The 24,156-nt window shown below is 41.0% G+C and overlaps 1 protein-coding gene across 18 annotated transcripts in view; it reads right to left on the minus strand.

Moving 5' to 3' along the window:
• Positions 1-24,156, minus strand: part of TTLL5 (tubulin tyrosine ligase like 5) — a 289,561-nt gene that overhangs the window by 60,508 nt on the left and 204,897 nt on the right. For 10 of the 18 annotated variants that reach the window (XR_015252163.1, XR_015252162.1, XM_086709211.1 and 7 more), the window contains 2 exons: positions 13,037-13,159; positions 9,878-10,095 (listed from right to left, as the gene is read on the minus strand). Coding sequence is in view for 16 of the 18 variants with exons in the window: in XM_086709211.1 (XP_086565337.1) it covers positions 9,878-10,095; positions 13,037-13,159 (341 nt within the window). In the remaining 2 variants the exon portion in view is untranslated. Of the gene's footprint in view, positions 1-9,877; positions 10,096-13,036; positions 13,160-24,156 lie in introns of those variants that run through there. The other 8 variants (XM_086709217.1, XM_086709219.1, XM_086709210.1 and 5 more) reach the window with 2 other exon arrangements.

Genomic DNA, 24,156 nt, shown 5'->3' on the forward strand with positions numbered 1-24,156 from the left:
ACCTAGGGCCCATCACCCTAGTCCAGAACAAGACTTTCCAGTGGTATTTCAGTGCTCTTGCCTCAGTCATATTTAGAAATCCAGGTGAGTTTTGAAACATGAGCAGGTGCAAGGGTGTGTCATTATCCTCCTGACTCTGTAGGCCCACAGCCTCATATAAAGATGTGGCCTCAGGCAATGGGTCCATGTCAGTTTCATCAGTCTCCCATTAGGAGAGCCCACTGCATTCCAATAGTATCTTGGTGCTACTGACATTTTGGACTGGATAATTCTTTGTTGTGGAGAACTACCAGGTGCTTTTCAGGACGTTTACCAGCATCCCTACACTCGATTCATTAGATGCCAATTGAAACCCCTCGCCCCTGCCCAGCTATGGTAATTACTCCAGGCATTCCCAGATGTCTTCTGGGGCCACATCGTCCCCAGCTGAAAAATTACTGTTTTATTGCCAATTAATGAGCCTGGCTTCTTCGTCTTTCCTCTTGGGTAGGGAGGGAACTTTTAGGCCCCAACATGCTACAGGGGCTGAACTCTGGGCTGTCACTGCCTGCTCCCAAAGCAGAATTCAGAAAGCTTACTGTTTCAGCCTCATTCACTGATCCTCAGTTATTTCTGCACATTTGGGAGCCAAGGAGAGGCTTCCCTCGTTCTGAAGGTCAGCTAGGTCCTTTTGGTGTTTTTTATCACTGCAGTGTATTTGAAGCAGAAGGAGAGTATTAAGTGTGAACTTATGAAGACAACTTGACTGGGAGTCAGTGTGTCCAAATCTAATCTTTTGTTTTATTTGAAGCTAAGCCCTTGCCTTCAATAGTCATTAGCATTATTAGCATTCAGGATCTCAGAATGTATTTGAATTTCCATAGCCTTGCCAGATAGAGCCAAATCATACTTACGAGTATCAGCTTACTAACAACAAGAATGCAATTTCTTTTAATAGGGCACAGTGGTGGCAGCAGAAATTATAACTGTACCAGCACACATGCAATGGACACTTGATATATGTCAGGAAAACACCTGATCTCATTTAATCCTAAGAACAATTCCTCAACGTAGGTAATATTGTACAGATAATGAAACAGAGGCTTAGAGATAGCTCCAAATAACAGTCAATTAAATGAAGGCGCTTGGATTCAAATCTAATATGAAATCCTGGGCTGTTAGCAATTGGGCTTTACTGCTCTACTCTACTCTATGCAGTATAAATAAGTAATGATGGGATAATTGCTATTTGGTCATCCCTGACACATACACCTTGATATGCAAACCACGTCACCACCACCACCCCAACCACCGTCTCTAGCACATCTCTGTCTTTACCACTGTCTCCTCTACCACCATCTCCTGTGACCTTGTCATGAATATAAGCTAGATCAGGGGCCAGGGAATACATTTCTCTCTCCGCTCTTAAAGATAAACTTCATGGAAACCGGGCTTGTGTCTGTCCTGTCCACTGGTGTTATTACCAATACTTAGAGCAATGCCCGGCATAATGGACATTCAGTACATATGTGATAAAAGGGTACAGACAAGATATCTGTCCCTAGAGGCTTATGAGAAGAACACATATAAAAAGGAAAATTAGACAAGGAAGTAGATGGTAGAGTTAGCTGAAGCTCTTGGCAAAGCTGCATCAAGGTGATAAATTAAAACCTGATCTTGAATAAAACACAGGACTTAGCTTCAAGAGGGCAAAGGGCATGAGGAAGAGGGGATAACATGGGCATGTAGGAACACTATATGGAAGCATGTGTGTGGAGCACACTGTAAGACTGTATAGAAAAGGCTGCAGACAGGATAGAGGACATTTTGCAGAAGGCTTTCCTGTCAGACTAAGGACTCTCAACTTTACCGTGTAGGCACCTGGAAGCCTCCAAAGATTTTGGAAAAAAGGTTCAAAGAACTATTTTAGAGATGATATTTTAAAATTGTTTCCTAGGCCTACTCATGTACCCCATTTCTTTAAGAACCAATTTGGATAGTTTAAGATTGCTACCCTGTTCTACTTGGGTGTTCTTTTTAGTCAAGAACCAATCTCGATAGTTCATATTTTTGAAAATATTACCTTTCATTCAGTTTTAAAATTTAGTAGCACATAATTATGCAGCGTTCTCATAATTTTCAGTCTCCCCTATATCTACTTTTAAAACATTTTTCTTATTTTTAATTCTCTTCTTTGTCTGGCAGAGCTATGTTTATTTTATCCTTCTCTGTCCCCATACCCCAAACTAAATAAGGTTTTGAATATAACTTTTTTGCTGCTTTTGACTTTATATTGGTTTTCTTCTTGATTTCCTTTGATTTTTTTTTTTTATTAGCTTTGTTTTATTGACCCTTTTCTAACTTCAAAAGATGGAAGCTTAGTTCAGGTATGACAAATATGTGGTGTGCACATTAACCACTCATCCTCCCTACCTGCGGCAGACATTACTAATCTATCAGAGCACTCTTTCTTGCCAGGCTCAGAGAAGTGCTCATAACTCTTGTCAACAAAACACTCTCGGTAATCAGCCAAAGCTAGTATATCAGTTGAAGCCAATCTGCCATTTGTGTCTTCGTTAATTTCTTTTCAATCTTCCTACATTATAACAATGAAAATAACTAAGATTACGAATTTACCTTTGAGTACATCTTTGGTTACATTTCAACTTTAAGTTTTGATATATATGCTTCTTTTCATTATTTTAAAAAATATTTCAGCTTTAGGGATGCCTAGGTGGCTCAGTCAGTTAAGCGTCCAACTCTTGATCTCGGCTCAGGTCATGACATCAAGGTTTGTGTGTTTGAGCACCATACCAGACTCTGAGCTGAGCATGGAGCCTACTTGGGATTCATATTCTCTCTCTCTCATTCTCTCTCTCTCTCTCTCAAAATAAATAAACATTAAAAAAATAAAAAATAAAAAGTCCAAAATTATTTGGGCATTTTGTATAGACTTTTATTCTAATATCTCATTTTATTGCAAAGTAGTCTGAGAATGAGGTCTGTATGCTTCTATTCTTTGAGGATTCAGTTGAAATGTTCCAGTTTTTTAAATATATTGTTTAATGTTTACTTATTTTTGAAAGGGAGAGACAGAGTGCGAGCCGGGGAAGGGCAGATGGGGGCAGGGGGTGACAGAATCCGAAGCAGGCTCCAGGCTCTGAGCTGTCAGCACAGAGCCCAATGTGGGGCTCGAATTTAGGAACCGCAAGATCATGAGGTGAGCAGAAGCCACACACCCAACCAACTGAGCCACCTAGGTACCCCTGTTCTAGTTTTGAAGAATATTCCATGGGAGCTCTGCAGGGCACAAAACTGTGTACCTATTAATTTAATCTCACAATTATGTTGTTCAAAACCCTCATGCCCTTATGTTGGGTCTATTTTGCCTATAATAATGACTATTACTTCTCTTTCTGGAATTTGTTATTTTAGGTAGAATCTACCTTTTATCTCAATATTTTTACCTTTGTACACTTTTCCTCAGAATTTTGAAAGAATTTTTGAAATCTGTCCTCTATTTTACTAATTAAGTTTTCTACAGTGCCCAATTCACTGTGGTTAACCCAATTTTTCACTTAGGTATTTCTCATATCCTCCCTGACCACAGACTGCTTGCTGTCTACATGAGATAGCTTTTTGAAGCTCTACACATCAATGCACTCTATGCTTAACTTTTGTCAAGAATACACATTAGGGATTTTCTAAAATGTTGTTTTCTTGCTTGCTTTAATGGATTTCAGGGGTTGACAGCTCCCCTAAATCTTCTCCATGGAGCTTTCTTTTAAGCTATAGGCCCCAAGATTTTTAAATATTTGCTCACCCTCCGAGAGGAAAGTCTAACTTTGCCGTTAAAGGCTCATGATCATGGAAGAACTGATACAGATTCTACAAAATCCATAAGATCCTACCCAAATCTTTTAAAAAGGGATTTTCCTATGCAGATAATAAAGAAAAGTGAGAGGAGGGAAATATCCAGCAGTTAGAGTCCCATTTCAATAACATTTTAATATCCCAGTGGCAGGGATGAGAAGTAAGATTCTAGTTTAAATTACCCAAGTATGAATCACCAAGGGAAGGCCCATCATTCCATGACTCTCATGTACTTCTCCTCCCCACTGGACCACACACACACCAGTGGCAACTTCTGGGTAGGTGTGGTTACAAGGACCCAGTTCTTTGACTGATGTCATCATCCATGCCAAAAGCAAACCCTAAGATCTCCTAATGCCACTATTGAGGTCCACATGCTGAGGGCTTATGGAGGAAAGAGTCTAAGTGGCAGGCTCCTTGACTAGCCCTCCCTTCTCCCACTTCCAGGCCCTGCCCCTTAGAGTGAAGGGTGTTATGAGTGGGTTCCAAGCCTCTCACCCATTTCCTAGACTTCACTCTCATAAGGAAGAGAGTATATAAAAGCCTTTAGTAGTGTTCTTCAATTCAATCCTTTTCATGCTACATTTAGCACAAATTCTCTCCACACTTTAGTATGAGAGTGGTAATAATTCTTCCTCCTTTTGAGTATTTCAGTGGTCACTTAAGTGGTAAAATTGGTGTGGAAAGGGAGGGGAGTGAGCTCCTAAGTGCTTACTTTGCATTCTCCCAAAGGCAATTTTTTAGGACGATTAACCTGTCATTTGCTGTACAGAATGGATGTGAATGGGTTGGTGGGGGTCTTTCAAATCGGTGGTCTACTGGGAAGAGTCTGTGGTTGGCGCACAGTAAGTGACACAGATTCGGCTTTAGCTCTGCCACTGACTAGCTGTGTGCCTTGCTACACTCATAGCCTTGCACTATGCCTGCAATCTTATACCTTTCAGCACTAAAAGCCTATCATTATATATTTTGGAAATGCATAATTTAGAAAATCCTGTATTTAAGGATGGGAACGCCACAGATTCAATCATATTTCTTGAAACTATGCATAAGTAAAAAGGCTAAAAGGCTGATAGAAGACACGACATCTTGTATCCTCACATCAAGAACCTATTTTTGGACCATTATAACTGCTCATCACTTTGCCTCATGTTAATGACTCATATGTTAAAAAGATACAGCAAATAATCCAGTGAAGAAATGGGCAAAAGACATGAATAGACACTTTTCTAAAGAAGACATCCAGATGGCTAACAGATACATGAAAACATGCTCAACATCACCCATCATCAGGGAAATACAAATCAAAACCACAATGATATACCATCTCACACCTGTCAGAATGGCTAAAATTAACAACTCAGGCAACAACAGATGTTGGCGAGGATGCGGACAAAGAGGAACCCTTTTGCACTGCTGGTGGGAATGCAAACTGGAGCAGCCAGTCTAGAAAACAGTATGGAGGTTCCCCCCAAAATTGAAGATAGAACTACCCTATGACCCAGCAATTGCACTGCTAGGTATTTATCCAAAGGATGTAGGTGTGGTGTTTTGAAGGGGCACATGCATCCCAATATTTACACCAATGCTATCAATGATAGCCAAAGTATGGAAAGAGTCCAATGTCCATCGACAGACGAATGGATAAAGAATATGTATACATATATATATATGTATACATATTCTTTATCCATTGTATATATACATATGTATATACATACATACATACATACATACATACATACATACTTTATCCATATGTATATATACATACATACATACATACAATGGAATATTGCTCGGCAATCAAAAAGAATGAAATCTTGCCATTTGCAACAACATGGATGGAACTAGAGTGTATTACACTAAGTGAAATAAGTTAGTCAGAGAAAGACAAATATCATAAGACTTCATTCATATGTGGAATTTAAGATACAAAACAGATGAGCATAAAGGAAGGGAAGCAAAAATCATATAAAAATAGGGAGGGAGAAAAACATAAGAGACTCTTAAGTACAGAGGACAAACTGAGGGTCGCTGGAGGAGTTGTGGGTGGGGGGATGGGCTAAATGGGCAAGGGGCATTAGGAAGGACACTTACTGGGATGTGCACTAGGTGTTATATGTAGGGGATGAATCGCTGGATTTACTCCTGAAATCATTATTGCACTATATGTTAACTAACTTGGAAGTAAATTACAAAAAACAAAAACAGAAACAAAAAAAAACCAATGACTACAATAAATATTTAAAGTAAATATTCAATAATAAAAAAAAAGATATAGCATATTTTTTAAACCTGACCCTTATTTTTATATGTGTCTGATGTTAATCTCTGAGCATCTTTCATCATATTGCTAATATCACACATGCTCAGGTCACATGAACTGGTACTGGTCTGTCCACACTGCTGGGCTCCTGGCCTCTCTCCTCCCTTCCTAATGCCCAGTAGCCATTAACAAACACCACTGTCCTGGGTGCTGACACAGAACAAGCAGTTACCTTCAATTGCCACTGAGGTCACCCTGCTGTAGAATATCCTAAAACCTAGGCAAGGAAAGGTAATCTCAGCTATTGAAAGAAAAGCACTTTAGTTAAGCCTGGTGTTTCTTTCGTAGTTTTTTTTCTTCAGAGAAGCCCCAGGTACAACAGCTTTGACTCTGCCCTTCCGAAGTTATCTCTAGTCTGTGAGTTTTGCCCATGACCCTGGCAGATTTTAACCTCCTTAGGTTTCTTTCTCCATGTTCCTGGAGAGTATGAGTCTGGCTCTGAGGAAAAGGTCATTTACAAGGAAGACACAGTTCCTATGCACGTAGTTGTTCCTAGGCTGTCATTCCTCTTAGTTCAGCTGACTGTTTGGAAGAAATACCACAAATAGTTTTAAAAGGAGGATCTGAAGTGGGTACTAAATTATGAAGTGTTGCAAACACTAGAGAGGAAAATCAAGAAAGGCTATTGGCACTATGGAAAGGGTAAAAAAAAAAATCTAAGTCTTCCTCTCCACAGAATTGACAAATGAGATGTAGCTAAAGGAAATATAAATATATGAATTTGAGGACTATAACAAAGAACTTGTGGGCCAAGAGGGGATGAGGAAATGGCTGTAAAGCAACAAGATTAAAAAAGAAATGTGCTCATAAAAAGCTTTCAATGGAATAGACAGAAAACCAGTTATTTTGGTTAATTATTCAGTGGGGACAGTGGTTTTGTTTTACAGATGGGAAACTGAAACCTTTAGAGGGAAAGTGACTTGAATATTATCATAAAGAAATAGGACCCCACTGTTCTGATTCTCAACTCCCTTTGCACCAACTCCAAACGACATTCCATCTTTTATGTTCTATTGTTCTCTAAACTCAACCCTCTAGGATGTGGAAACTTTGATGCTCTTGGAAATTGCTTCTATATTTGTCCAATGCCAACTTCTGTGCTAGGAGAAGTCTGAAGTTCAACCCCAAAACACAGGGCTTGGCGCAGTCAAAAGCTCATTACAACTTCTCATTAGTTGTGTCTCTTGGGGCAACTATGGCATTCCCGAGTGTGACTCAGTATCACCACTCATAACTGATGGTTCCTGATTAATCTGAACGGAGCCAGAATAAAGGCCAAAATGAGCTCCTAGCAAATGAAGCAACATATCTTGCAAGACGAAAGTAAAAAGTTATATGAAAATTTCCTGAAATGACATCCCAGTATTAACCTAAATGATAACAGTATAACACCTAACACTTATTTAGCATACATTATGTACCAGGCATGATATTTGTGCTTGACATTAATTCATTTGTTCCTCTTGATAACCCCATGAGGCAAGTATTATTACTACTCCCATTTTAAATAGGAAACGAGGTCACATAAATGTTAAGTAACTTGCTAGGCTGGCTAGGAACATGAATTACTTTAGAACATAAGAATATATCGACTGATACTCCAGGATCTGTGAAAGGTTTCTCCAGATTAAATATAAATATAACTTCATCAAGGGGCACCTGGGTGGCTCAGTCGGTTAAGTGTCCGACTTTGGCTCAGGTCATGATCTCACAGTTCATGGGTTGAGCCTCACGTCGGGCTCTGTGCTGACAGCTCAGAGCCTGGAGCCTGCTTCGGATTCTGTGCCCCCTTCTCTCTCGCTCTGCTCCTCTACTGCTCGCGCTAGGTATCTCTCTGACTCTCAAAAATGAATAAATGTTAAAAAAATAATAATAACTTCATCAATCCAAATAAAGTATGGAGTTTAGTTCTTAATAACGTATCAATGACAGTTTCTCAGGATAGTACCTTCTTCAAATGCACCATGGCAATAAATGATGTTAACAATGGGGAAAATGGGGTGTTTCTATCTTTATGTGTTCTGTCTTTACAATTTTTCTGTAAATCTAAAATTATTATAAAATAAAAAGGTTAGTTAAAGAAAAAAAAAACCTTTATCTGAATACTTCTTAGAGGGAACTTTTCATTGGGTCAGGTCAAATAAGAACAATGCCATTCCTTTTCCTAAAAGTCAGAAGACTATTAAAGACAGTGGGGCTCCCCACGACACTACATTATACACGTAAGTGAAGGAACGTCAAGGTCTCCATTAGTACTAACTTACTTAGCTTCAGAGACTTGTGCTAGAATTTTAAAGGCAAATTGGAAACTATTTCCTGGAACAACGCCTTACAGCATGCCTTTTGATACTTGGATTATATTTCTTAAATTCTGAAGAAATCTTGCTTTTTTCCCCCCTTCTGTGCATTTTTGGTGCTGAGCTGTTTCCGGTTTTCCCACACTCCTGCCTGTCAGAGAGAAGAAACCACAAAAATGCAGCAAAGTTTGTCCATAGAGCCGCAATTTCATCTCAAAAGGCTGAAGAGTTCTCCTGCCAGCACTGAGTTCAGGGCGGCAAATGGTCCTGCTGCCTGCTGACAAGGCCCCCTCCCTACCAGCAGACAAGCCGGCCCCAATGGGCCACCACGGGCCAGCTCAGGATACTGGCAATACTCAGAGGATCCACAAACAAGGCGCATACTGGCAAATTCAACATGCACATCCGGCTCACTGATTCTCCTACCTGAGGGCTTCCTGAACCCAAGGAAGAGAGCATGATTCTAGAATGTTTATGATGGTAATTAAGGCTCACTGAGTTCCTCTGTGTGCTACGTCTTGTTCTAGATGTTCTACATGCAAAGTATTACATGTATTAACTCTGCTAGTATTTATCAACATTCTGTGAAGCAGATCCTCTTTATTATCTCCGCTTCACAAATGAAGAGACTGAGGCTAACTGATTAAGTAACTTGCAACCGACCAAAGGTCTTCAGTTAGTAAACAGTTAGTGCGTGAGGGTGTGAATACAGGCAGTCTGGCTCCAGAGCTACACCCTTGAGGGCTCACTTCTACTTTTTCCAGGCTGAAGAGCCATACAGCTTCCTTCTCACTGTGCTCTTGGCCTTCAACCACAAATTGCCCCTTCCTAACCCCCTCAATGAAATCCCAATCCAGTGTCTTCCCATTCAAATCCCTAAGAGTGAACAAGGAATACAGGTGAATGGGGGGGGGGGGGGCGGGGAAGAGAGGGGGAAGGCATACAGAATTTTAGATGAAATTGAAAAAATCTGACTCTTTAGAAAGACCAGGAAAAAAACACATCAGGAAGAAGTTTGCATTTCCTTTCTCCAAACCCACGGTTCAGCACTGTTACCCAGTGCACTGTCTGATGGTAGCTCCTGCCAGAGGCTGGAAGACTTAGTCACTGGCAGTGACCTTGAACCCCGCCATCAGCGCTCATCACAATCCCCGGAGAACCTAAGAGCAGCACCTGCCCCTCCCACAGGGTACACAGCCCAAACTTCAGCATGGTCCACTAGTTCCCCAGGTGACTCTCAGCCCAGGCTGAGAACCAGAGTTAACTTTCAGTCCCCATCAGGTGTTCTTGTCTTCTGTACAGTACCAACGATTTTGAAGGCCTCATAAACGAAGAGTACTCTTAGCACAGAATGGATACGACTCAGAAGAAACTGAACAGGAGATTAAGGAAAACTTACTTGGAGGCCTTCTGGGATGTCATCTTCCTGAGGACTTGTTTGTGATTGGCTGGGGGCTTGGGGACCAGCGAGGAGGAAGAACTTGGAGCTGGCACCACTTTTTGCGGTAGAACGGCTGGCTTCTGGCCACTAGCTGTGGCACTTGAAATTCTGCAAGCTGCACCATTATTTATTGTCCACAAATTGGAGTTAGGTAGTGTCTGGCTGCCAAAGATGGCCTACAAGGAAGAGAAAAAGAAAGGTCGTTGGAGATGTCCTTCATAAGCCATTTGCTATAAATGAGTAACTGGGTTGTAATCCTGAAGTGGGACAAAAGGAAAAGGGAAATTGTTGAAGTAATTTTTTAGGAAAAATTTCTCTAATACTGCCAGTGTAGGTCCAGATTCAGAGAACGGAGAGGTCTGGAAGGAGAGAGTTGAGACGGTCTTGTTGAAAGTACACTGTGCTGGGAATCAGGGCATATGGGTACTATGTATTATCCATCTGTGGAAATTAGAAAAGCGTCTGGTCTCTCTGTCTTCGTTTCCTTCACTGTTAAGTTCAACAGATATTTGATGAATGTCTCCTACTGGGGGTCAAGTACTGGAAATAAAGCACAGGAACAAAAGTGGCTTGAAGCTTGACTCAATTCCAGCCCACTCAGAGAGCTCAGAACTCTTCTAGAAGGTGTGCACATATGAGGAGTGGGTAGAAGCCAGTGTGGCAAGGGCACGTTGAGCAGAGAGGTGGAAAGAGGAGGCTGGAACAGAACAGCCAGACCATGTGTGGCCTTGAGGACTCTTTGCAGAATTCTTTAACACCTCATTGACTTAAAGATTAACATAAGACTTTACATTTTAAAATGCTTTCGAAGTAAAATCACTACCTGAATGCTAGTTACTGTATGAATATAAGATCAATACAAAGGTGTATTTGCTTAGAGGGTAAGCCTACAAATCAATAAAGACCTAAAAATCACCATCTAAATGTCACAAACACCAACATATGTCTGTAGTTAGGATGTAAAGGTATACTTTCTCAAGTCGATGCTTAAAAAATTCTTATAACTTATTTACCTCATTAGCAATTGGTGTTTTCTTTGGGGGAGGCCACAAATTTTGCTATTGATCATTCCATACTATTAACACTGCTTTCAATACGCATGCGTTACAAAAGCTTTAAATGTGAAATAATATTAAGAGAAAATATACAATTGGCAAAATACAGAAGGTTTTTTTATTAAAAAGATTTCTGGCAATTGATTTCCATCTGAAGACACTGCATTTAAAGAGACATGGAGAAATGTCATTTCCTTCTGGCCAGGCCAAAAGGGTAAGATCAGATGCTCTTAGGAAGCATTCACCTTAGAGATAGACTTTATTAATATTATTTTTGTCTTTTATGACTTTCATGCTTTAAGATATAAAAAATATAAATTGGGTAGCTTTAGCAAAATGTTAACCAATCCTTCTACACTCATGCCTTGGAATGTCCCATTTCAGGGAAATATGTCCAAAGGTCCTGGGCTAGGCAGGTCTGAGAGGGATCAGAGACTCTTGTGCAGAGTAAATGTGTTTGACAGGCTTAACAAAGAACAAAGCAATTTCAGAAGTAGAGGGTTACAGCATTTTCAAATGGACCATTCGGACTGAGATGTTCTTCATCTCTGCAAACCATGCAAAGGGGAACCCGAAGAGCTCTTCCCTCACCTCCAACTCTGACCGGAAGAAGGGGAACAAAGGAAGACCCAAGCCCACGGGCCAAGCCAGGAGGGAGGCATTGGGGGGTGTATACATGTGGGAAGGTCTTCAGATGGTCCAAGAGGGCCCAGGAGCCCTGATTCTGCTCCAGCAAGCCTTCCGAGGACAAGTAACCATGGGGTACAGCAAGACAGACTCAAAAACAAATCTATTCCTTTCAAACACCATTTCCATATCTGAGGGTCTCAATATCTGTGGGAGAGACTCAACTAAAAGGAAGGAAGGAGGCAGGAGAGGGTTACTGTCAGTTTATTTTCACTACTATATCCCTACACACGAGCTTAGATTGAAGAGTGAAAGTTGTCCCTTTCAGAATGGGGAGGAGACTAGAAATCCAAGCAGGGCTGAAGAGCTCTGTAGCAGCCATCCATAAACAAATTCACTGGATGAGGAGCTGAGAAAGAAAAGCCACTGTTAGCAAAGGGCTCTTGGAAATGAAAATATTCCTTATTGAGCGCGATTTTTCGTGTTGTAAAGGAACTGCCATCAGAAAGAAAACATCCATTCAATACATGTTGCTGTGGTGACAACTTAACCATATTTTCAAGATCACTGAGGTTTTTTTCTTTTGTTAAAAAGTCTTGCTGGGACTTCTAAATACAAACAAAAAATGAATGAAAAGAGCAAGATCCGAACGGTGGGAGTGTAGTAAGCTCCTATTTGTGTAAAAAAGGAAAAAGAATACACACAACCCTACACACAGACACACAAAACACACAGAAACACACACACATACACAGAAGGTTGATATGTGCACAGAACAATTCTGAAAGGGTACACAAAAAACTAGGAACCTCCATGGAGAAGAACCGGTTAGCTAGGGGTCCAGGAAAGAGGGAAACTAATTGTTCACTACATACCATTTATAACCTTTTGAATTTTGTACCATCCATATGTAGTTATTTATTACAACAATTAATCATTCAAGGGTAAAAAAAAAAAAAAAAAGTCAAGTTCTCCTAAGACTTAAGCAGGTAACAAAGTTAACTCTGGGTACTAGTCAAAGTATCCAAATGGCGTCCTAGTTTTAACCAGGTGGGTACAGGACTCAGCATTAGACGGGGCTGAAGGAGTTCACTGTTCAACACTTATTATGCCTACAAATCCAGAGTTGGTCATCAGTGAAAGGCAGAGACTCAGGTAAGTGAAGAACAGCATGGCTTTGCAGCCAAACGTGCCTGGGCTCAAATGTAGGCTCTGGCACTTATCAACGGTGACCTTTTCAAGTTAGTGAACTTCTCTGACCTTCAGCTTCCTCACAGGCAATTACAATTACTTTGCTGGATTATTGGGGGTTAAATGAAGACCCCCCCATATGTCAATATCACCCAGGCATTCAATCAAGGATTCCTGAAGTAGACCAAATACCAGGTGCATTGTAGACCTTCGGCAAATGCTCCATTCCTTCCCAGCCTCCCACCTCCGTTTGCTGAGGATCCGAAGGATGAGATGGCATGCAGGTCTGCCTCTGTAGGGTCTGTGAATGGCAGCTGGTTGGGCATTTTTCAACATACTTTTCTAGTCTTACGATGATGCTCACTAGCTGTGAAAGCAAACGCTTAAAATGAAAACATATGTTTAGGTTCCCCAGATCATATTTACTCAATTTTCTCTGGCAGGAATAATCTTTTCCTCTTCTGAATGCTTGTAACAATTTATTTGTGTGTGTCTTATCACATTTAGCTCATTCTACCTTGTGTTACAGCCACTGATATGTGTACTTTTCTCTCCTTCTGGACATTGCACACTGCAGATGGCTGAATGACATCTGATTAATTTTTGTTTCATGCACAGTGCCTAGTAGAATGCCTTGTGCATAACAGGCGCTTAATAAATATCTACCCCATGAATGAAAGTAAGAAAACTCGTAACTACTACTCATTTTTATTTTTTTTAGTAACAACCAAATTCCTATGCAAAAAAATAGTCAAGTCTGTGTTTCTACAGAGACGTAATCTTGTAATAGGACCATTGTCTGGACTTTGAATAGTGCCTAGTGTGTTATCTGTGATCAACTTATACTTAGCCACAAAATGTAAGCAAGACTTTCTGTAGATCCCAAACAAAAATAAATTCATCTTCCTAGATGCAAATTTTGTGGCAGGACCTTAGACACCAACGTTCCTTAGTGATAAGATCAGTTTTTACCTCAAATAACAAAACAGAAGAAATTAAGAGGATTTATTGCTTAGGGGACTGTCACTTGCCTGGATACTAATACTTCTTTCTTTCTTCCTAATAATACTGCCCCAATTTTTGTTTGGGTAATGATGTGTGTCCACTTAAAAAAACTATATTTCCCAATCTCTCCTGTACTTAGGAATAACCATGTGCACCTTCCGGGAAAGCTCTTTAAAGGGGGCAAACTGGGTTAGGACACAATTTTTGCCCTTTACTGTTCTTCCTCCCATCCGGAACATGGATATCCAGCTAGCATCAGGTGGACAGGCCTTGGGTGGAAGTCACTTGCTAAGGATTGTAAAGGATAAAGACAAGAGAAGCATGGGCTCATGACAGTACCATAGAGTTCAGGAGGGCCTAACTCTAGATTTCTGATTATATGGGGGAAAAGAAAAATTCTAATTTGTTAAGCTATGGTGGCATAGGGCAGAAGGGAGGGTCTGCTAAATGCAGCGAAATGGACGCCTGAACTGAGATATAATCCTCAATCTACCAATAAGTCCAGCTTGTTTAAGCCTTAATATAATGCAAGTGTACCGCATCTCAAAAAAGCAGACACTCTTCCCAAATACAGTAAAGCAGCTTCTAGGTTCTCAGCTATTTAGTCATCACACTCTAATATACCAAATGGACAATGAAATCACAATTCTGTACTGTCCAAACTTCCCAAGAGTCAGTAATGTAGACAAGTTCCCAGGTATTTCACCAAAGCCAAGGCTAAGTGTAATGAGATTAAAGCAATCAAATTTGATAAAGAAACCCACGAAAATACTCAGGCAATGTTAAAAAGCAGATATATAAATGAATTCATTAGACTATTGGCAGAAATCAGCCTCTCGTACCATGTATTGGCTCCAGTCCTACAACTCCATCAACAATAGATGATGTGAATTGTTTTGTCCTGATATTCATTCATAAATGGATAGAAGAATAAAGTTCTCTCCATATAAATTCTAAGAAATGTGAGTCTGGATATACAATGTTAGCACTCTGCACTTGCGGGTTAACAGCCCAGGGAATGGGCTACACCGTCATCAGTCAATGTCTTGGGAATGTGAGAGCTGTGTAAGCACTGGCCTCCACTCAAGACCTGGTCAACATATACAAGACTTTTGCTTCTTTATTGGGTGTGGGAAACAGCCATGCTTCAGTAAGGAGACTCAGAGAAAACCACAGTTTGAGGGTTGGCTTGGCCCCAGGCCAAAGATTGGAAAGGCCCTCCTTCTCCCACAACAGAAGGGTACTCGTGGGTGGGAAGGAGGAATTTCTGATAGACAGAACACAGACTGCAACTTGGAAGGTTATGGGGAAGCAAGATCTGGGCTCTCTTACTAGAAAGATAATACTGTTCAGAGATTAAATTCTGGGAGGTTTTTTTTTTTTTTTTTTTTTTAAATTCCATCCAGTAAAACACTTCTTTTTGTCTTTACTTTGGGCTTATTGGTGATGGAGTGGAGCTAGATAGCTCTTTGTAGTGAAATAACTCTCTACATTCACTTTTCTTTTAATTAAGGGAGATAAAGTTGGGAAATGTTAACCTTAACCTCAATGGGTTAGTGTCTTTTTGTACCCCTTTTACGTTGGTTCCATAAAAGCAAACATTTTTATGCATTAGTCTCCCCACCGAGTTCCATCCTAACTTGGATTAAGTTCCCATTACATAGTACACAAAACTGCTTCTAGAATGTTGTTCTCTGGCGGGTCAAGTACTGGGATGGTGTATCTTCCTGAGCATGTAAGATGCTGATCACTCACCTGACCACAACCAGTCAAGAGCTGTTCAAGGCAAAGAACACACTGTGTCATTTGTGCAATCATGTGATGTTGTAAAAAGCTGGGGGCCAAGGTGAGGGTGAGGGTAGCTGTTTCTATTTTAGCAAAAGCAAGCTTCCAAAAGGCCTTTGTCTCACATTGTATGGAGTTCTTGGCTGTCTTCCACTCACAGTGTTTGTCGGCTGGGACATGACCGGGGGCCGAGCAAGAGGAACAGAGTACAACATCTGGTACTGCTGAGAAGGCAGGAGGCAGTGCTGTATGTAACCCTCACAGGGATGGGGCAGAAACCAGAAGATGCTACTGTTCACACGGAGAGAGGCTGGCGACACAAATACCCGAGATCGAGCTTCGTACCTGAGATCGAGCTTTGAGTGGCCAAAGGTACTGGACAGCCTCTGGAATTTCCTTGTTTCTTAAATCAATAAAGAGGCTCTGTCTCCTTTAGCAATTAAGACAGAAGGCTCTTACTAATTCAAATGATCTACTCTCAAGGATGTGTCTACAGCTGCTTACCTGGACAGAACAATTTATTCACCAACCAACAAAAACCATTGTGTTTCAGGCAATTTCTAAGTCAACTGTGCTTGCACATGTGGGAAACCATGCTGGTCCTTAACAGACACTTAGATATACTCCCGGGACTCTGTCATCCAATAAAACCAAAGATTCTAGCAGTAGTCTCTGAGTTGGTGTTTCAAGAGAATCAAGACAAGTGAACAGATCTTGGGTGAGGTGTGTGTTACGACGAAGAAGTCTGACCATGAGGCAGCTGGTTAAGGCCAGGGATACGGTCCATGACTAGAAAACCCAGTGAAATTAAATAAATTAAATAGCCCTAAGACATCACACAGATAACCTTCTCTCACTAGCAGCCCCCCACTTCCACTCTAACAACAGAACCCATTAGTCCTACATTGGTAGAGGCTGATAGTCTGATGGCAAATTTAGACTCATGGCTGTGGATTCTGCTTTGCTTTCTATTTTTTTCTCCTTCAATGCCCAGCAATATTTGAACACTGGTCACACACACTCACAGAAGGTTGGCAGCCCAAGGGTTTTTGTCTTTTTGTTTTTGAAACATATTAATTTATTTTTTCTTAAATGTTTTTTATTTATTTTTGAGAGACATGGCGTGCAAGCAGGGAAGGCACGGGACAGTGGGGTGCGGGGGGGGGGGGGTGGGGACAGAGGATCTGAGTGGGCTCTGCACTGACAGCAAAGAGCCCGACGTGGGGCTCGAACTCAGGAACCGTGAGATTGTGACCTGCGCCAAAGTTGGACATTCAACTGACTAAGCTACCCAGCTACCCCCGTGTTAATTTCCTTAATACATGTTCATTACAAAAGGAAAACATTTTAAAAGTCATTTCAAATTCCACTCTCAGAGATAACCTCTGGTAACATTTATACTTTTTTTCTGTGTATATATGAAGTTATTTTACACACACACACACACACACACACACACACACACACACACACACACATTTCTGTGGGCTTGCAAAAATAGGATTATATGATACCTGATGTTTTGGAGACCTTTTTTTTCATTCAAATATCTAACTTGAGCATATCTTCATATCTATGAGGGTAGATTCCAATCACTGTTTTAAATGGCTGCATATTTTCTATGATAGTTCATCATAATTACTTAACCACCCAACAGTAGAATACTATAAACTGACACAGCGTAATACAAACCTATATTTGTGTTCATAAGAGATATCTAAGTGGGGGGAAAGTAGGCCCCCCAAAATGTTACACTTCTATTTTGAAACTACACACACACATACACATACGCAGGTTGTCACCAGTCTGTTCTGCTATTTAAGAACGGTGCTCTGACAAACATCATGTTATTTATATCTTTTTGCATGTGCTGGATCATTTCCTTAAAATAATTTCCTTGAAGTAGAATAGCTAGCTCAGAAGGCTGCTGTTTCTGCTTTAAATCTTTTTTATGTATATTTTCAAACTACCTGGTAAGACTGTGCCAATTACATTTCCATCAGTCTGTTTGAGAGGATGATAATTTCCTTATCTTTCCTTGATTACTGGGAAGAAACAGCATGTGTTCCATGAAAAAGTGGCTCATAATTTGATGCTAATGCTGTTCTTTTTCTTTCTTTTTAGAAGATATTTATGCCTTCAGACAAATATGCTAAAAATCTACACAGATATCATTCTGTTTTAAAAATTACAAAAAATTTTTTAATGTTTATTTATTTTTGAGAGATAGAAAGAGAAAGAGTGTGAGTGGGGAAGGGGCAGAGACAGGGAGAGACAGAATCTGAAGCAGGCTCCAGGCTCTGAGCTGTCAGCACAGAGCCTGATGCGGGGCTCGAACCCATGAGCCATGAGATCATGACCTGAGCTGAAGTCAGATACTCAGCCGGCTGAGCCATCCAAGCGCCCCTCATTCTTTTAAAAAAAATTTTAAAAACATTTATTTATTTTTGAGAGACAGAGCACAAACTGGGGAGGCACCGAGAGAGAGGGAGACACAGAATTCAAAGCAGGCTCCAACCTACAACCCATGAGATCATGGCCTAAACTGAAGTCAGATGCTCAATGGACTGAGCCACCGAGGCACCCCCCCCTCTCCCCCGTATCATTCTTTTTATCATCTTATCATGGTATTAATCATCCTTTCTGTATTCTTCTCACATCTCTCTCTAGCAATTGTGAACAATTCATATGCATTTATTTTCAATTGTCCAAATAAATAAATTTAAGTTAAAAAAAATCATGTAGCCAATTAATATTTTCTGAGCCTTGAACTTCTAAAACAACTTAAGATCATTTTAACCAATTCTGCTTCCAGCATGGGGGCAGGGGGTAACTAAAGCCCCCAGGTTGAAATTATAAGGCTATGTATATTTAAGGTTAAAAGTAATACATAATAGAAGAGATATCTGCACACCTATGCTCACTGAGGCATTATTCACAACAGTTAAGATGTGGAAGCATTCTAAATGCCCCTCAATAGATGAATGGATAAAGATAATGTATATACATATCGCAGAATGTCATTCAGTCTTCAAAAAAGAAAGAAATCCTGTAATATACTACAACATGGATGAACCTTCAGAACATTCTGCTAAGTGAAATAAGCCAGTCACGAAAAAGAGGAGTACTATATGATCCCACTTATATGAGGTATCTAAGTAATAACACTCATAGAAACACAAAGTAGAATAGTGGTTGCCAGGAGTCAGGGGGAGGGGAACACAGGAGGTTGTTCAATGAATACAGAGTTTCAATCACCCAAGATGAAAAAGTGTTATTGATCTGTTATATACAACAATGTTCATACAGCGTCAACAATACTGTAGTATACACTTAAAATTGTTAAGAGGGTAAATTTGTGCTATGTGTTTTTACCATAATGAAAAACAAGTTATGGATTTTTACTGAGCTTTTACCATGGGTCAACATCGTCCTAAACACTTTACATGCAATTATCGCATTTAATCCTCCCAAACCATTGAGGCGGCTCCCATCATCATCTCCATATACAGAGGAAGAAACCAAGGCACAAAAGGTTCCATAATTTGTCCATGATGGCACAGCTACTAAGTAGTCAGCTGGGGGTCCATGCCCATGAAAGAGGATGATTTCAGAGCTCATTATACAACGCTGCGTTCCTTATTTATGCTATGCTGACTCCCCTTTAAAGCAAATCCGCTGAAATCATATTTCCCTTCCAGAGCAAATCTAAAGCAAACTTAGCAATGTGTCCAATTTTCATCAGATGCATTTGAAAAACCCAGATTTCACTAGCTTTACTCTAAGAAAGAAAGCTTGAAAAAAAAAATGCCTACAAGCAAATTTTTCTTACTTATTTTAAGAGTTAACATAAGTTTGTATATATGTATGTATGTATGTATGTATGTATATAAGTAAAGATAATCTCAAATGATCAGCAATGACCCCAGATCAAGAGTTCAATTGGTTACAAAAGGATAATTCATAGCATCATTTTCAATTGTCCCTTATCTTTTATTGGCTAGCAATTTTAGGGAATTCTTCTATATCAGGGCTCTTGTTCTCCTGATAATATGTCTGTGTCTGACACCTGATGAGTGAAATGAAATAATCAGACAAGGCAATCTCTAAGTTCCCTTACAACTTTAAATTCAGAATTCATAAATATCTAATTTGTCTCCGCCTTCCAACGTACGGTTTGTTTTATTTGGCTCAGAATCTCACATGGTTGACCTACTGTGCATCTTGCCCAGGACTTGCTGTCATCCACGCTTCTTCCTGCGGCGGCATCCTTTTCAGATGGGTGGGGTTCCGTATCTTTAGGAATGAGGTTTTTCATCAGCTCACACAGTTACTGCTGTGAGTCCCTCATATGCCCACAGACAAACACAAACAAAGCATAGGTGACAGAGTAAGGGCGGGGAATGAAACTGGTCACCGGGCAACTGGAGTAAAAACACATTTAAGGTCATACAACAAACAAGGCCGATTCCAAGCAGCTGGTAGGTGCACAGTTGCCTTTTAACATTCTCACAACCAAGCACAGTTCTGTACTTCGATTCGTTATGTTTATCCTTTCTTTCAGATTGTGTGTGTTTGGGTCTATAGTAGCAGCAACAACAATAAATTTGGAATGTCTTATCTGACTCATGATACATGTGTAAAACAGGAAGAAAACGAAGGGTCACTTCTCTCAAGAGGGAGAGAGGTAGAGTGGAAAAGAGCTTTGGAAGTCTTCTGACCTGGTTTGAATATTATCTCTGCAATTAGCTAGCTATGCAACCTTGTCTAACATGCTTAAACTCTTTGAATTCCCTCCTCAGTAGGATAGAGATAATGCTACATTGAGCACACAGGAGGCACTCACTCTGCGTCCACTTCCCTGCCCCTCACCTCCCTCCCTCCAAGATCGCAGAGGGTTACTACTCTAGCAACAGCTTAGAAAACTACCCGGTGGGAATCAGGGGACTTCTATTACCAGTAGTGATGAATCAGCTTAATGAACTGATGTCTATATTATAATAACGCACTAAGAATCAGATTTATATGGAGTTGAAAAAGGAAGCGTAATATTAATCATGCAAAAGTATCATCTATGGTAGTCACATTTGTAGACACCTGTCATGTGTCCCAGCAGTCTTCTCAAAAACACCAGCATAGAAATAAAATTAAAATACTATGACCAGCGACAATAACAGGGTGGAAAGGACAAAGTGATAACTGGAGAGGTAATTCCCATGTTATTAATAACAGCCCACACAAGTGCTCCATATCTTCAAACTTCTAGAACATATTTCAGGATACTGCACAACTCAGTAGTCCCTAACCCTATTACTAACTAATAAAAACACAAAGAAGGTAAATTATGGGCATTTCCAAGAGTTTTCCGCCCAGGAACACCTTCTTAAGACATTTAAGAATCTGAGATAACTGAGATAATGTCTAGACCCGAGTTTAAATATGTTTACAAAGCAGACCTTCCTCTCTTATGACAGTGTATGTGAACAGTAGCAGACTAGTTCCAATAGCTGAAGATAACTTTTCAAGCACGGTTTTATAGGTGCCAATAAGTACACTTGTTCTAAGTACACTGCTACTTACAGTTCATGTAATAATACACATAGATCAATATATACAAAATATATGAATGCTTTAATATATTGTGAGGGTGGTGCCATATAGCATGTCGGTCCAGAGGCTGGATGCTACACCTGCCTGCATACCTGGGTTAAAGCCCAGTCCTTCCATTTATTATTTACGTGACCCTGAGAAAGTCACATAAGTGATGCTCTGTTTTGTCTGTTAAAATAGGACTAATAAGAGGGCAACTGTGAGGATTCAATGCAATAATACAAATATAACTCCTGGTTCAGTGCTTGGCACATGATAACATCCTGAGAAATACAATCCTCATGATAACCCACGTCTATATATTATCATCTCCATATTAGAGATAAACAAACCGAGGTCCAAAGAAGTTTGAATAACCTGTCCCAGTCATAGGCTAGACAGAACCAAGATTATGTTAAGTTATTTATTTTGAGAGACAGAGAAAGAGAAAGCGAGTACAGGGGAGGGGCAGAGGGAGAGAGAGGGAGAGAGAGAATCCCAAGCTGGCTCCACGCTGTCAGCACTGAGCCTGGTGTAGGGCTCAATCCCATGAACTGTGAGATCATGATCTGAGCTGAAATCAAGACTCGGAAGCTTAACTGACTTGTCTGAGCCACCCAGACACCCCAAAGGACAGAACCAAGATTTAAACTGAAGATTATCTGACTCTAAAGTCCGTTCAGAGGATCTATTTCCAAAACAGTTAAATGTAGTTTTACATGTATCATTTCACATATTTTCAACGTATTTTTATTAGGCAAAAAGAAAAGAGTTTGGCTTGGCAAAATCTACTAAATCAAAGGGTTCTAGGAAAACCAATCAATCAATCATCATCATCATCTACATCATCATCATCATCTAGAAACTAAGTGTTGTATGAGTTCCTGATAAAAGTCAGAAGGATAAACAAAATGGAACCAAAACCCCCAAAAAAACAAAACAGTAGATTATGCCATACAGGCCAACATGCTCCAGAAACCTAAGCACACGTGCACACATTCTTCCCCCTAAATACCCCTAGTCCACCCCTCCTCCTGGATACTGTTAGAAGGACGTGGAAAGACTCCCCCTGCACAGTCAGCCTGTTTGCCTGCTCTCTTCGTGCCATGCTGAGGAGCGAGGGTGTTATTGCTGGCTTCCTGGAAAAGCCCGGGTGCCTGCTGAATTTCTCTTTCTTTCCCCTCCCCCACAAAACAAACACACACCAGCTGAAGGTAATGGAGAAACACTATTCATTCCTGTAGGGGAGAGCAGAATTTTTCTAGACACATGCCATGGACTTTTAGGAGCAGTGCAACAAGACTTGGCTGGGCTTCTATGGGAATCCTTTCCACACCTGTGAGGTGATGCATGCACACAAATACCGTCAGCAAAGGGCTCATGACACAACGGCACCCAAGGTGTTACTAGCATACTGAAAGACCCCTCGGTATGCCCCCAGAGCTGCCCACCCCTTCCCCCCACAACTTGTTACAGGAACAGTAGCTTCCGCCGGCCCCTACTGCATCTAGGTGAGTCTGGCAAGACAGAGTCTGGTGGAAAGGGGAAGTCAAGGACAGATGGAGGGGAAGGAATTCAGGACGCACCATTTTCTCGTACCTTGAGTCACCTCACTATGTGCAAAATCAAGTCTACTAAAAATGGAAGGGCTTTGGAACAAGAACGGAACCAGCGAAAAATCCAGATGTATTTAAAATCCCCCCTTTCGTCCCTCTGTCGCTCAAAGAAGTTTCAGCAGTTCTGCCTTGGCCATCAAAATGTCCTTAAGTTTTCTGCTTTTTGGGCTTTTTTCAGTCTGGATGAGGCAGAGAAGAGAGTGGGAGGGAAGGAGAAGGGGGCTGGGAGCAGAAGTTTAACAAAGGATCACTTTAACAGAAACTACTGAGTAATCGCTCTGTCCTGGGCCAAGAATAACATCAGCTCAATGTCGGCAATTAGAATCAGGCCAGTTGGGCCTCACAGCCGGTGCGGCCCTCCTCACAGCCCCCAGCACCGAGGGCTACTCATGCTGATGTCACCAGCAGTCGCTGCTGCCCCAGAAAGTCCCCCGACTCAGCTGAAAGAAAAGTTTTTTATCCTTCTTCAGAGGCAGGAAGCCAGAATGAGGAGGAGGTGGGAAGCAACGAGGGCAGACTAGAGAGAAGACACAGTGGGGCCCAGATCAGCACGTAACAGACTCATGTGGCCATCCTGAGACTCCCAGGATTCCGTCACTTCTCCAACCACCCTGAAGTGCACGTTAAATGAATCAATATACATAAAGCACCTGGAATAGTGCTTGGGCCGCAGGAAGTGCTGACTGAGTACTGGCTATTATGAGGAAAAACAAAGAGGGAGGAATCTGTCCCATTACTTATCTCTCGTCCCCCATAAAATGTGAATCCTAGGAGCAGAGACTGCTGAGCAGAATGTACCCTGATAAGAAAAATGCGCAAGAAGGCTTTCAAGTTTGGAAAACGTATTTATGAGGAGACTGGCAGATGGAGCGAAAAAGATGGAAACAAAGTTCCTATAAAACAATAATTGCCTGAAATTTTATAAGGGCAACACCAAGTCTTAACATATTCCATCTCCCTGCCAAAGGACAGAAAACAAATAACTGGGAAGGAGACATTTCCCATCTCTTTCCCTGTAGCTCAATGGCTCTCAATGCGTGGTCCCCCCAGGCATCACCAGGGGGACCTGTTAGAAATGGAAATAACCGAGCCCCATTTCCAAATTTACTGACTCAGAAACGGGGTGGGGTTAGCGATCAGTGTTCTAAAAACAGGCCCTCCAGGTGGTCCCACTGCTCAAAACTGGGGGTCTACAAACTACGGCTTATAAGACAAATCCTGCCTGCCCCTCGTTTTTATAAATAAAGTTTCACTGGAAAACAGCCACACTCATTCACTTAAATGTTGTCTATGGCTGTTTTCATTCTACCCTGGCAAAGTCGAGGAGTGGCCATGCAGATGCTGGCCTACAGAGCCTGAAGTATTTACT

The sequence above is a fragment of the Puma concolor genome, chromosome B3, assembly GCF_028749965.1.
Source record: "Puma concolor isolate L17-30 chromosome B3, mPumCon1.1.hap2, whole genome shotgun sequence".
Lineage (NCBI taxonomy): Eukaryota > Metazoa > Chordata > Mammalia > Carnivora > Felidae > Puma > Puma concolor.